Below are 13912 nucleotides of genomic sequence, written 5' to 3'. Positions count from 1 at the left end.
GCTATTGAATTGGGTTTTTAAGTATATTTTTGGGGCGGCTACATTTGCTATGAAATTATGTGGATGTGCTCTCATGAATGAACAAGAAAGAGAAAAGAGAATGAGACTTTCTTTCAAGTGAATGCATTTTCTTATCCTCAAAATGAGAGTTGTGAGGAATGAGTGGAGTGGTATGTGTCTGGTGTCTGTGGCACTGCTAAGAATTAGTGCTTGATAAATGTAATAGTTATTTTGTTCCTATTGCAACTCACTTTATTTTGTAATTTTTTACATTCTTTTCTTTAAAATTATTTTTTATTCTTACTACATTCACAGAATTAAAATATCAAACACTACCAAAAGGCTTAAAAGAAGAGTAGCCGTTCTTTGCTTTATCCCTTCTGCTTCTTGTTAATAACCACTTCCAGGTTCTTTTAGCTGTTTGTTCTGATATGAAATTATATTCCAAATAATCTGTATGTTTTAGTAATGGAATACTACTCAGTGATCAAAAAGAAAGAAATCTTGCCATTTGCAACAGCGTGGATGTAACTGGAGGGTATTATGCTAAGCAAAATAAGTCAGTCGGGGAAAGACAAATATCATATGATTTCAGTCATATGTGGAATTTGAGAAACGTTAACAGATGATCTTTGGGGAAGGGAAGGAAAAATAAGATAAAAACAGAGAGGGAGGCAAACCATAAGAGACTCTTAAATACAGAGAACAAACTGAGGGTTGATGGGGGTGGGATATGAGGGGGTTGGGAGAGGTGGATGATGGGCATTAAGGAGGGCACTTGTTGGGATGAGCACTGGGTGTCCTATATAAGTGATGAATCCCTGGGTTCTACCCCTGAAGCCAAGACTACACTGTATTTTAACCAACATGAGAATAAAAAATAATAATCTGTGTATTTTAAAAATATATACCAAGTTCTTTTTTTATTTTTTTTATTTTTTAATGTTTATTTATTATTGAGAGACAGAGAGAGACAGGGAAGGGGCAGAGAGAGAGGGAGACACAGAGTCTGAAGCAGGCTCCAGGCTCTGAGGCATCAGCACAGAGCCTGATGCAGGGCTTGAACCCACGAACCATGAGATCACGACCTGAGCCGAAGTCGGACGACTAACTGACTGAGCCACCCAGGCGCCCCCCCCCTTTTTAAAAAATATGTATCAACTTCTAAAGATATAGATCTTGGGGTGCCTGCGTGGCTCAGTCGGTTGAGTGTCTGACTTCAGCTCGGGTCATGATCTCCCAGTTCGTGAGTTCAAGTCCTGCATCGGGCTCTGTGCTGACAGCTCAGAGCCTGGAGCCTGCTTTGGATTCTTTGTCTCCTTCTCTCTCTGCCCCTTCCCCGCTCATGCTCTGTCTCTCTCTGTCTCTCAAAAATGAATAATGGCTAAAAAAAAAATTAAAGAAAAAGATATAGATCTTGATTTATCAATTTTAGACATTTTCTGTCTCTCTGCCCTGGTAGTTAAGGATTGAGTTCTTTTCTAACACTGTTCTCTTCCCATTCTCTCCTTCCTCTAAAATAATTGTGTTACAATTATAGCTAAATCATTATCATTATTATATAAATATTGTTCTCTGAAGAGCCAAACAGTATTATACTATGATTATATTTCTTTGCTTGCATAAATGTTTTTCTGTGATTAAAATAATTGTGTATTTATTTGCTTTGATGGCTGTACACCATGTTTTTTCCCACATGTTCCATAAGTTCCGTCAAATGTATATTGATGTTAGTTTTCAAATATTCATCTAAATAATATCAAATTATCTACATTATTGTTTTTTTTTTTTTTTTAGAGCTCCCCCATCCAGAGTTCTCCATCCTTCTCCTTCTGGGCTGCTTGCCCTCTAGGCCTCCTGCCCAGAAGTCATTCTGGCACTTCCTTGGGTTACTTTCTTGGGCTGAGGCTCCCATATCCTGAATCACATGCCTTCCTCTTTCTTGGTTTACTTCTCCATCTTGCTGAAATATATCTTCAAGTAACCTCCTAACAAAGGGTATACAGGTCAATTTAAAAAATTCTTATCTGAAAAGGTTATCATTTAAAATCACATTTGCTTTATAGTTTGACTAGATATAGAATTCTGATTCAGAATTCAGAATTTTATATTCATAGTTTCATAATCATCTGGCTTCCAGTATTGCTATTGAGAAGTATGATGTCATTTAGAGTCTTCAGCCTATTTATGTGATCCGTTGTGTTTTACTTTTTTCTCTCTCTCTTTCTGAAAGATTTCTGGGTCTTTATGTCTGCAGCTCTAAAATTTCACAGTAACATACTTTGGTACAGTTCTTTTTCACTAGTTTCACAGTGATCGAGTCTGGCAGGGGAATTAGGAATACAGGCAAATAGACAGTGGATGGGGAAGGAAGAACACTTTACACTTGTATCTTGGGGTTTGTTTTGTTTTTTTGTTTGTTATTTTAGAGAGAGTACGAGTGGGGGAGAGGGCCAGAGGGAGACAGAGAGAGAGAGAGAGAGAGAGAGAGAGAGAGAGAGAGAGAATCTTAAGCCAGCTCCTCTCTCAGCACGGAGGTCCACATGGGGCTTGATTCCACGACCCTGGATCATGACCTGAGCCGAAATCAAGAGTTGGTCACTCAACCGACTGAGTCACCCAGGTGCCCCTGCATTGTGTATCTTTTAAATATTTTTATTTTGTGTACCATATGATTGTATTAACTATTTAAACATTAAATGAAAATTGTATATATTTAATGTATTTTTTCTGATTATAAAATTATTTTTAATTACATATTTTAAGGAAATATTTGAAAGGAAATACAGAAAAGCATTAAGATGAAAAGTAACCTATATAATCTCATACCACAGAGATAACTATTAACATTTGATTCATTTCTTCCAGTTATATATACGTTACAAACTTACATCTGTATATGTGTATAAAACTGAAATTGCTATGTAGTATTTTATATTCTCCTTTCCCCCCACTTGCCCATTATATTGTTTGTATCTTCCCATGTCATTGAGAGTATAATTTACTTAGCCATTTCTTCATTATTAAAGATTGAGATTGTTTACAATTTTTCACTCTTATAAGTAACTTTGAGATAAAGCACATGGTACATGAAACTTAATGCACATCTCCAATTATTTCTTTGGGATAAGTTCCTGAGAGAGAAATAACTGAGTCAGAAACTGTGGCCATTTGACAAGTTTTTGTTAGATATTCGTATGTTGAAACATATTTCTGTGATAGGATAATACACAATTTTTTCCCTCAAGGAACATGTGAATGATAAAAATATCATCAAGGCTGTGGAACGGCAGCAGCAAGAGGAGGAGGATGAAAAGATCAGAAAATTTATCATAGCAAAAAAGCGTCTTATGCAAATAGGGAAAGAAAAAGAAGCTGAAACACACAGGTAAGCTTTTAAAAATAACTTATGTAATTAAGTACTATCTGAAATTATTATAAATCAGAAGTTGGAATATGAGAGTAATTTTTAAGAATTTTTATGTAATTAAGTACTATCTGAAATTATTATAAATCAGAAGTTGGAATATGAGAGTAATTTTTAAGAATAAGTCTTATTATTTTATATTATATTATATTTATATATTTATATTATTATATTATACATATTATGTATAATATTATATTATATATTATATATAATATTATATTATATATAATATTATATTATATATGATATTATATATTATATATAATATCATATATAATATTATATATTATATATTAATATATATTATTATATATTATATACATATTATATTTTGTATATTATATATTATATATTATATTATAATTACATACATTATATATATTATATATTATATATATTATATACAGAATATATAATATATATTATATATAATATTATATATTATTATATTATATATTAATATATTATTATATTTATATTATTTTATATATGACTAGGGCATTCAGTGACATGATGATATCAATTGCAGCATGTGAGTTAGGGTTCCCTTGGAATATCAAGGAAATCAGTCTGGTAGATGGTTGGAAATAGTGGAAATCTCTGCTGTGGGAGAGGGATTTGAGCTGGAGATGGCTTTGTGAGCCACTGATACAGAAGTGGTAGTTAGAACTGTGGATACAGATAAGCTTACTTATGGTGAGTAGGTAAAAAATGAAGGTCCCTAGAGAAGTCCATATTTAAGGGTCAAATGGAGAAAGCAGATAATGTGGAGACCAAAGAATAGTTTTCAGAGATTGGAAGAAAACCAGAGAAACAAGAAAGGAAAGTTTCAATAAGAAGACAGCAGTCATTGGTGTTAGATCAATAGAGGGATTAAATGAGATTTTAAAAATGAAATGTTCATCAGATAGGGAGACCACTGCTCACCTTAGTGAGAAGTTTGAGATGAGGTGAGGGAGAGCAGGAGGCCAGTTGCAGTACATCCTGTTTCTGTCTAGATCTACTTTTCCCTTGTGCAAACTGTTCTGATGGCTTTACATCACATGTATTTATTGAGGCCCATGAGGCTCTCCTAATTCCCAGCTGCCTCAGCCTCATCACTCAGACTTCATCTCATACTGTCCTCTCCTTTGTTGCCTCTTAATCACTCACACTGAACTCCTGTACCCTCTCTGAGGAATGCTCACCTTTAACTCTTTCAGATCATTATTCTGAAATATAGGGCCTTCATATAAGGCCTTCTTATTGAGGCCTTCCGTGACTACCTAAGTTAAAATTACAGCTCCACTCTCCACATTGCTTACCTGTTTAGGTAACCTGTTTAGGTTGCTTTCTTTTTCCTCATTGTGTAATATGGCACTATTTTAACTACTTACTTGGTTTACTCTCCATCTACCCCAGCTATAATGAAAGTTCTATGAAAGCAGAGATTTTTAAGGTTTTTTTACTATTATGTCCCCAGCACCTGGAATAGAGTCTGGAGTATTGTAGGCAATCAATAAAAGTGTTTAGAATATTGTTTTTGAAAGCCTAGATGAAGTGTCACTTTTTCCATGAAACCTTTTTTTCTCATCTGCCTATATCACTTTCTAGCTCTCTCATGGCACGTATCACCCTTTGCCTTGTATAGTTATTTGCATAAATGTCTTTTCTCCACTTTAGATTATAATTTCCTTGGGATATGCACTGTGTTCTTTCTTACCATTTCTCCCACATTTCTTTGCAAACTCACGCAATTATTTAGTAAATCTGTCATATCTAAATTTAAAAGTATTTTTCACCCAATCTTATATGAAAATACCCCTATTCCTTTAACAAATACCTAGTTATTGTTGAATGTGTCAGGCACCATGCTTGGCTCTGAATTACAAGACTTACCTCGTCTCTGACCTCAGGAATCTCCTAGTATGAAAGGAGAGTTGTTTATCTTCATATGAATAGATGAAGTCAATAAGGTGCTATGAATAAATTGTAAACAGGATATAGTAATAGGATGGATTTCTTCAAGAGTTTGATAATTCTTACTAGTTATTTTTGAGATTTCATTTAAAGTAATGTTGGGGTGCCTGGGTGGCTCGGTCGGTTGGGCGTCCAACTTAGGCTCAGGTCATGATCTCATAATCCATGAGTTCGAGCCCCGCGTCGGGCTCTGTGCTGTCAATTCAGAGCCTGGATCCTGCTTCAGATTCTGTATCTCCCTCTCTCCCTGCCCCTCCTCCACTCACACTCTGTCTTTCTCTATCAAAAAATGAATAAACGTTAAAAAAAATTAAAAAAAATAAAGAAATGCCTTTGATTTATTTTATAACCTAAGCCTCCAGTGTTCAAGTAGGAAGGGTATCTGATAACTTTTGAAAAAATTTTCATTGTGAGAATTTTAACACTTTATTTCCTGGACACACACACATGCACACACACAAGATATTACATACATTTCTCCCTTTGGATTTTTAAAATATCTTTTCTAAAATATTTTTATTCTTAAAAAAGTAATAAAATAAAATAAACTTTATTCTAAAAATAAAGTATTAAAATTAGTTTCCACTTAAAATAATTAGTACATATAAAGAGCAATGGGGCTCCATTTAGTCTTGTAAAAGACTATAAAATATATGATTTCTAATAAAATTATATTGGCTTCAAAACAAATCTATTCATGAAGATTTAACAAGTGCGGGTTATTTTGTTATAGGCTAATGGAAGAAAGGAGAGAAAGAATAAATAACTTCCTGAGTGAACTAATGAAAGAGAAACTCGACAATGAAGATTTGATTATTGCTAGACATACTGCAGAAGCTGAGGCTGAACGGGAAAAAAGAGAAAGAGAAAAATATGAAAAAAACAAGGCAGAATTAAAAGCGATTGAAGAACATAGAGCTGTTGTGGTAAGCAATTAAATTATAACAAATAAAAATAAAAAACAACAACAACAAATGTAAGCCCTTTCCATTGTAATTTCCACTCCCTCTGCCTCTCTGACAAAAAAAAAAAACTAGCAAAGATTTGGAAAACAATGTATGAATTACCTGCCTATATTCTTTTTTTTTTTTTTTTTTTTTTTTTTTTTTTTTTTCAACGTTTATTTATTTTTGCGACAGAGAGAGACAGAGCATGAACGGGGGAGGGGCAGAGAGAGAGGGAGACACAGAATCGGAAACAGGCTCCAGGCTCTGAGCCATCAGCCCAGAGCCTGACGCGGGGCTCGAACTCACGGACCGCGAGATCGTGACCTGGCTGAAGTCGGACGCTTAACCGACTGCGCCACCCAGGCGCCCCTACCTGCCTATATTCTTGAAATCAAACTATGTTTACTTGCTAGCAGAATATCACGATAATCAATTACAAATAAGATATTGATAGATACAAAGATAGATGCTTCTGTTTCAGAACCATCTGAAATGCAAAAATTGTTATTCACTTAATATACGTTTGAATGTTTTTAAGACAAACCAAGTAAAAATCACTCTATTGCATTTCTGTATTTGATCTTTCAGATAATCCTTATCTCCTACAAAATTGACTGTCATAACATTTCATTTGGATAGTTTATAGACATTGTAGCAATTAATTTTTTACCTACAAATATTCCTTTACCTTGAGAAGCTCTTGCCATCTGTTTCTCTATTTTATTTTTTTAAACCACCAATGTTACTCAAGTTTTCAGTGTTTCCTGTTATTGGAGAAATAGAAGAAAACTGGCCTTGTGGGAACCAGCCCAGGTGCATGTAAATTTTCCACTCTTGCGTTGCTCCTGGCTGGCTTTCTGCTTGGAGCTTTCTAACTCTGTGCTTTATTAGAGAGAACTGGTTGATAAAAACTTTTTTTTTTCCTTTACCTTTTAACATCTAGATGAAAAATAAAGAGGAAGAAGAACGGCAGAGAAAACTAGAGGCTAAAAAACAATTGCTGGCTATCATGAAAGCAGATCAGATTTTCCAGGAGCATGAAAAGGAGAAAAAACGCAAAGCTGATAAGGAACATCAAAAAGTTCGAGATGCTCATATTCAGCAAATGGTAATTATTCTTAAATGTTTATACTTATCTTAGCAATAAATATGTAATGTAGAGTTCATGCTAGTTTTCTGTTTCCCAGGTGGTTTATTTTATCAAATAAGATCAGGTGATCATTATGATTATGACACAATAAAATATATAAAAAATGTGAAGAGTTAGTTTCTGTTTTTATCTGTACTGAAGTTCCCATACTAAGTTTATGTCTTTTGCACAACTATTTTTCTTCAGTGTCTATTGTGCTTTAGTAAATATTAAAGAAAATGCAAATGCATATGGCAGGTCATAATGCTTATCTTCTTTTAGTTTTTCCCCTCTTCATAACTGTAACCCAGAGATTATGTTGACTGAGATCGCATAGATTTCAGAGTTGGGGTGAATAGGGGTACCAGAGATTTTAGAATATGTGTAGAGGACCTGGCATCCAATCATTTATGACTTAAACTGTTTTCCAAAATGGCTATACCATTTTCCATTCCTACCAGCAACATATGCGAGGATAAGTTGTTCCACATCCTCATCAACACTTAGTATCATTATCCTTTAATTTTAACTACTTATAGTGTAGTGATATCTCATGGTTTTGTTTTGCATTTCCCTAGTGACTAAGATTTTGAAGGTCTTTATACATCCTTCATAGCCATTTGTGTGCCTTCTTTTGTGAAGTGTCTATTAAAATCTTTTGTGTATTATTCAATTGGGTTTTCTTTTTTTGTTTTTCTTTAAAGTTTACTTATTTTTGAGAGAGAGTGAGAGCCTGAGCAAGGGAGGGGCAGAGAGAGGGAGAGGGAATCCTAAGCAGACCCAGCACTGTCAGTACAGAGCCTGATGTGGGGCTCAAACTCACAAACTGTGAGATCATGACCCGAGTCAAAACCAAGAGTCAGACGTTTAACCGACTGAGCCACCCAGGTGCCCCTGGATTGTTTGTTTTCTTATCATTGGGTTTTAACATTTTTTTAATATGGTAGAATATACATAAAATTTGCTATTTTATCCATTTTTCAGTGTATAGTTCAGGGCCATCAAGTGCATTTACTATCATCATTATCCATCTCCATAACTTTTTCATCATTCTATGCTGAAACTCTATACCATTAAATAGTAACTTTTCATTCCCCCTTCCTCCCAGTCCCTGGTAACCACTATTCTACTTTCTGTCTCTATGAGTTTGAATATTCCAGGTACCTCATATTAGTGGAATCATGCAATATTTGCCCTTTTGTATCTGTATTATTTTACTTAGCATAATGCCTTCAAGATTCATCCATGGATAATATTCCATTGTATGTACATTTTCTTTATACATACATCCATCAGTGGACATTTGGGTTGTATCCATCTTTTGGCTATTGTGTATAATGCTTCTGTGGTATACAAATACCTGTTGAGTCCTGCTTTTAATTATTTTGTCTATATACACAGAAATAGAATTCCTGGATCATATGATAATTCTAGGTTTAACTTTTTAAAGAACCACCATTCTGTTTTCTATAAAGGTGAACCGTTTAACAATTCCCACCATCAATATTCAAGGGTTCTAATTTCTCCAGTTCTCAACATTTGTTGTGTTCTGGGTTTGTTGGTTTTGTTGTTGTTTATAATAGCCATTGAAATAGGTTTGAAGTGGTATTTCACTTGTGGTTCTCATTTGCATTTCCCTAATGATTAGTGATGTTGAGCATCTTTTCATGTTTATTGGCCAGTTCTATTCAGCATAGATGGGTTAGCAATAAACCATTTCAGTTTATGTATTTATGGAAATAACTTTGTTTTCATTTCATTGGGTATAAAATTACTGGATATCATTTTCCCCCAGCCCTTTGAATATATTGTTCCAATGTCTTCTGGCCTTCATTGTTTATAATTAGAAACCTACCATTAATCATATTGTTGGTCCCCTAAATGTGATATATCATTTTTCTCTTGCTGGTTTCAAAATTTTCTCTTTATTTTTGGCTTTCAGCAGATTGACAGTTTGATAGTCAACCAATAATGTGGGTGGAGTTCAGTTCAGTTACGTTAAGCCAGTAATGCTGTTACTCCTGCTATATAAGTTGTGTATGGGTTGAGGATGTTATTTTTTTTTTTTTTTTAATTTTTTTTTTCAACGTTTATTTATTTTTGGGACAGAGAGAGACAGAGCATGAACGGGGGAGGGGCAGAGAGAGAGGGAGACACAGAATCGGAAACAGGCTCCAGGCTCTGAGCCATCAGCCCAGAGCCTGACGCGGGGCTCGAACTCACGGATCGCGAGATCGTGACCTGGCTGAAGTTGGACGCTTAACCGACTGCGCCACCCAGGCACCCCGAGGATGTTATTTCTAAGAACAGCAAATTCACAGTTTCCCCTGGCTTTTAATCTTTGCTAAGCTCACTGGGGTCTCCTGTGTGAATGTGTAGTTTACCAATTAGTCAAGGATGTTCATAGAGTTTATTATTTCAGTCCTTCTCTTCCCATCTCACTTCCAGAAACTCATCCTTAAATTTCTAGCTGCTTTGCTACTCAACCCAAATGAAATCTGCCATCATTGTCCAGCAAACCTGCAAGTTTTCACCACCTGAGCTGAAGAGATAGCAATGGCCCCCAGACAAGGATGCCATAAACTTGCGATTCTTACCTGATTTAGTAGCAGTTTTTCATGAAAACACATTTGTCAAGTAGTTGCCTATACATTGTCACTTAACAGTGCTCTGAAATGGGGATTTTAATAATTTTTAATAATAAGTTTGTTTTTTGTGGAGGCGAAATGGCTAACTTCCTCATGTAGCCATTGCCAGAAGTAGGATCTGCCCAATTATTTTGAAGCAAATCCCAGATATCATTTCATCAACATACATTTCAGTATGTATCTCTAAAACTCAGGGACTCTATAAATTTACACAATCATAATTTTATTATCATGTCTAAATAAATTAATATTCAGTGTTTAAATTTCCTTCAAATTGTCTCATATTTTTTAGTTTGTTGGTTTTGTTTAATTTTTTTTTAAGTATGCTCTATACCCCACGTGAGGTTTAAATTCACAACCCTGAGATCAAGAGTCGCATGCTCTACCAACTGAGCCAGCCAGGCGCCCCTTAGTTTGTTGTTTTAATCAGGATCAAATAAGGTCTGTATATTCTATGTGGTTGATATGTCTTTTAAGTCTCTTTTATCTAACACTCCTCCTCCACCCCTATCCTCTCTTTTTTGTCTTAAGTTCTGCCTTTTTGTCTTTTATTGTGTTTGTCTTGCAATTTATTAGTTGGGGCGTTTTACTAGTTGACAGAGTTTCTTGTCTTTTGGAATTACTACAGTCTGGATTTTTATGGTTGAATCCCCGTGATGTAGTTTATTATGTTCCCTGCATTTCAGATACAATTTAGTTTGGGTCAGATTCAGGTTCAAATCTTTTGGTGAAAATTCTTAGGTGGTGTTAATTCCATCAGAAGGCACTTAATGACTGTTGCCATTTTCTGTGACATGAACAGCCTTTGATGATCATTGCTTGATCTCTTAGTTCATGAGGTGGCAAGACATTGATATTCTCTCATTTCTTCGTACTCATATGCTCAAGTCATCAAAGGACTTTTCAGGATCAACAATTTGGCATCCCTCAGGTACATTTTTTAAAGACAGGATAAATGCTTGATAATTTCCCTTTATTTTCCAGTATTCAAAATAATTAGTTCTCTAGCATCCTCTAAAGATGCTTATTACTTTAGCCCCATCTGTTATAATTTTTAGGATTGTAAAACAATATTTTTGAAGTTTCTTTATAAATCTATTTATGCTTAATGCATATCAAAATTGAGGCATCAATCTTATGATCCATTATGGTAATCCTTCACTTCCATTGTCACTTCCTTTCTGTACTTCCTTAATGTGTTTCTACAAATTGCTGCCAAACGAACATATCCTAATTTCCCTGCAAGTTCCCAAATTATAGCATTTTACCTTTTATGAGAGTGTTTTTGTGCTTTTGTTTCTTAATCTTTTTGAACATCATTTTCTGCCTTTTCAAACTTTTGATATTGTATATTGTATCACCAATTCAACAAATAGCACATAAAGCCTTTTTTTTAAACATAGAAGACTTAATTTCGAATTGTAGGACGAATAAAAATTTGGTATTTCATATTGTTATGGTTGCTCTATTTCCTTATAAATTTCAATTTATGGTGGATATCACATTTGGGCTACTATTTTATACTGAAGTATTGGTTACTGATTTAGAAAAATATTTTCATGAATATTAAATATATTTATAAGTAGACAAAAATCACAAAACGTTTGACAAGCTCAGCATTTCTTAAAATGCTAAGATAAAACGTTTTCAGACTTCATTAAAATATAAACAGTGAGGGGCGCCTGGGTGGCTCAGTAGGTTAAGCGTCCGACTTCAGCTCAGGTCACGATCTCGCGGTGCATGGGTTCGAGCCCTGCGTCGGGCTGTGGGCTGATGGCTCAGAGCCTGGAGCCTGCTTCTGATTATGTGTCTCCCTCTCCCTCTGCCCCTCCCCCGTTCATGCTCTGTCTCTCTCTGTCTCAAAAATAAATAAACGTTAAAAAAAATTTTTTTTAAATATAAAGCGAAAAGAACAATGCTTTTGCAAATATGAGTTGAAAGAAAAAAAAATGAGATGTTGATAAATTGACTTTTGGTAAATTGCTGAGAGTACTTACTCCACCCAGTTCCAGATCAATCAACCTACATTGATAAATGCCACTCATTCCAGCTTCAAATTCCTGGGAAAACAACATGTAATTGTTTTAATTTAGTTCAGATATTCACTGCTGATTTAACCTTATGTGGCTGGATTACATGGTATATCGGACTGATTTAGGACAGTGGGTTTGAGGGAGTTCCTTCAGAATAGTGGATGGTGGGGGGGTGAGGGAGGAGGAGTGGCTGGCTGGCTCTGTTGGAAGAACATGTGACTCTTGATCTCAGGGCTGTGAGTTTGAGCCCTATGTTGCGTGTAGAGATTATTAAAAAAAAAAAAAAAATAGTGGATAGGTCAGGGACACTGATTGGTAGGTCTTCTACACCTGCCAAAGTACATTTTCTAAACGGTAGAAACAGCATTCTAACCTCAGTTGATTTTTACCTAAAGCTCATGCTTTTAACTATTTTGCTATATTATTTGCTTAAAGATATGGTATTGCATAAGGCTATTTTCACTGAGCCACTACTTTGAGCATACTACTGTGAGAAGCATGGGAGTTTCTGAAATAAATTATAGAGTATATACCAGTGCCCCCTGAACAACACAGGTTTGCACTGTGGGGGTCCACTTATACATGGATTTTTTTCAGTAAATACATGATTTTTTTTTTTTTGAGATTTGCTACCATTTGAAAAAACTTGCAGATGAACCACATAGAAATTTTTTTAAAAATTAAGAAAAAGGAAAAAAAAATTAAAAAATAAAAAAATAAAAATTAAGAAAAAAGTATTAAGAATGCAGCATTGAATACATGTATGCATATGACGTGTTGACTTTATATTATCAGTTAGGCTTCTGATCAACAGTAAGTTATTAGTAAAATTTTGGGGAGTCAAATTTATACATGAATTCTTCACTGTGCCAGGAGTTGGTGTCCCTAACCCCCATGTTGTTCAAAGTCAGGTGTAGTTGTGAAGTCAGAATTTGTCATGTATCAATGAATTTAGAAAAAAGTATATATACAACTTCAAATGCTATGTTTATTTAGAAAATGCACCAATATGAAATTGCATTTTCTTTCTTTATAGGCCAAAAATAAATTTAATGCAAAGCAAGAAAAACAAGCAGAATTAGAGCATTGCAGACTTACTGAAGCTCTTATGGCTGAAAAGGAGAAGGAATTTCAGGATTATGCCAGAGAAGTAATTGAACTTGAGTCGGAATCAAATAAATATATTTATCCTCTTGTAAAAGCTGTACAGGAAGGACATGGAGGTGGCCATGGACCTGTTTTTGTAGACAGAGGTGGAATAAGACCCAGTTATCAGGCAAATGATGTCACTGGAGTCCAGCTCCCTTTTTGTAACTCTCAGGGACCAAAATATAATTTTCAAAAGTCTAAGGGAAGGCTAGGTTTTACATGGTAGAAAAAGGTTTATTTTTGATTGAGAATATTAAGGTGTAACTAATATGAGCTACAAATAAATGAATTTTATGCTTATGATTTGTTAATAAAGCTGTTCATCTAAGTGCAATTATGTCTAATTAATTACCTACCAAAGTTTAATCCAAATCCCTTTGATAATACACATAACAACATGTGTAATTTTAGCCTTTAAAAAATATGTACTCAGGGACATTAAGTATATTCATAATATTGTGTAATCATTACCATTATCTAGTTCCAGGACAATTATTTCATTGCTCCAACTGCAAAATCTATACGTAAGCAGTCACTTCCCATTCCCTCTCCTCCCTAGCTTCTGGCAACCACTGATCTGGTTGGTCTCTATGGATTTGCCTATTTTGGGATATTTT

General features: G+C 34.8%; 1 protein-coding gene across 1 annotated transcript in view; it reads left to right on the top strand.

Annotated features, from left to right (window-relative positions):
- Positions 1–13629, top strand: part of CFAP210 (cilia and flagella associated protein 210) — a 31795-nt gene extending 18166 nt beyond the window's left edge. The window contains exons 6-9 of the mRNA XM_025912600.2: positions 3249–3388; positions 6123–6315; positions 7280–7444; positions 13183–13629. Coding sequence (XP_025768385.1) covers positions 3249–3388; positions 6123–6315; positions 7280–7444; positions 13183–13521 — 837 coding nt within the window. The 3' untranslated portion in view covers positions 13522–13629. The remainder of the gene's footprint in view (positions 1–3248; positions 3389–6122; positions 6316–7279; positions 7445–13182) is intronic.
- The last annotated feature ends 283 nt before the right edge of the window (positions 13630–13912 follow it).

Source organism: Puma concolor, chromosome C1 (assembly GCF_028749965.1).
Source record: "Puma concolor isolate L17-30 chromosome C1, mPumCon1.1.hap2, whole genome shotgun sequence".
NCBI classification, from domain to species: domain Eukaryota; kingdom Metazoa; phylum Chordata; class Mammalia; order Carnivora; family Felidae; genus Puma; species Puma concolor.
Note: the sequence above shows the minus strand (reverse complement) of the source record. Positions and strands in the feature narration are given on the sequence as shown.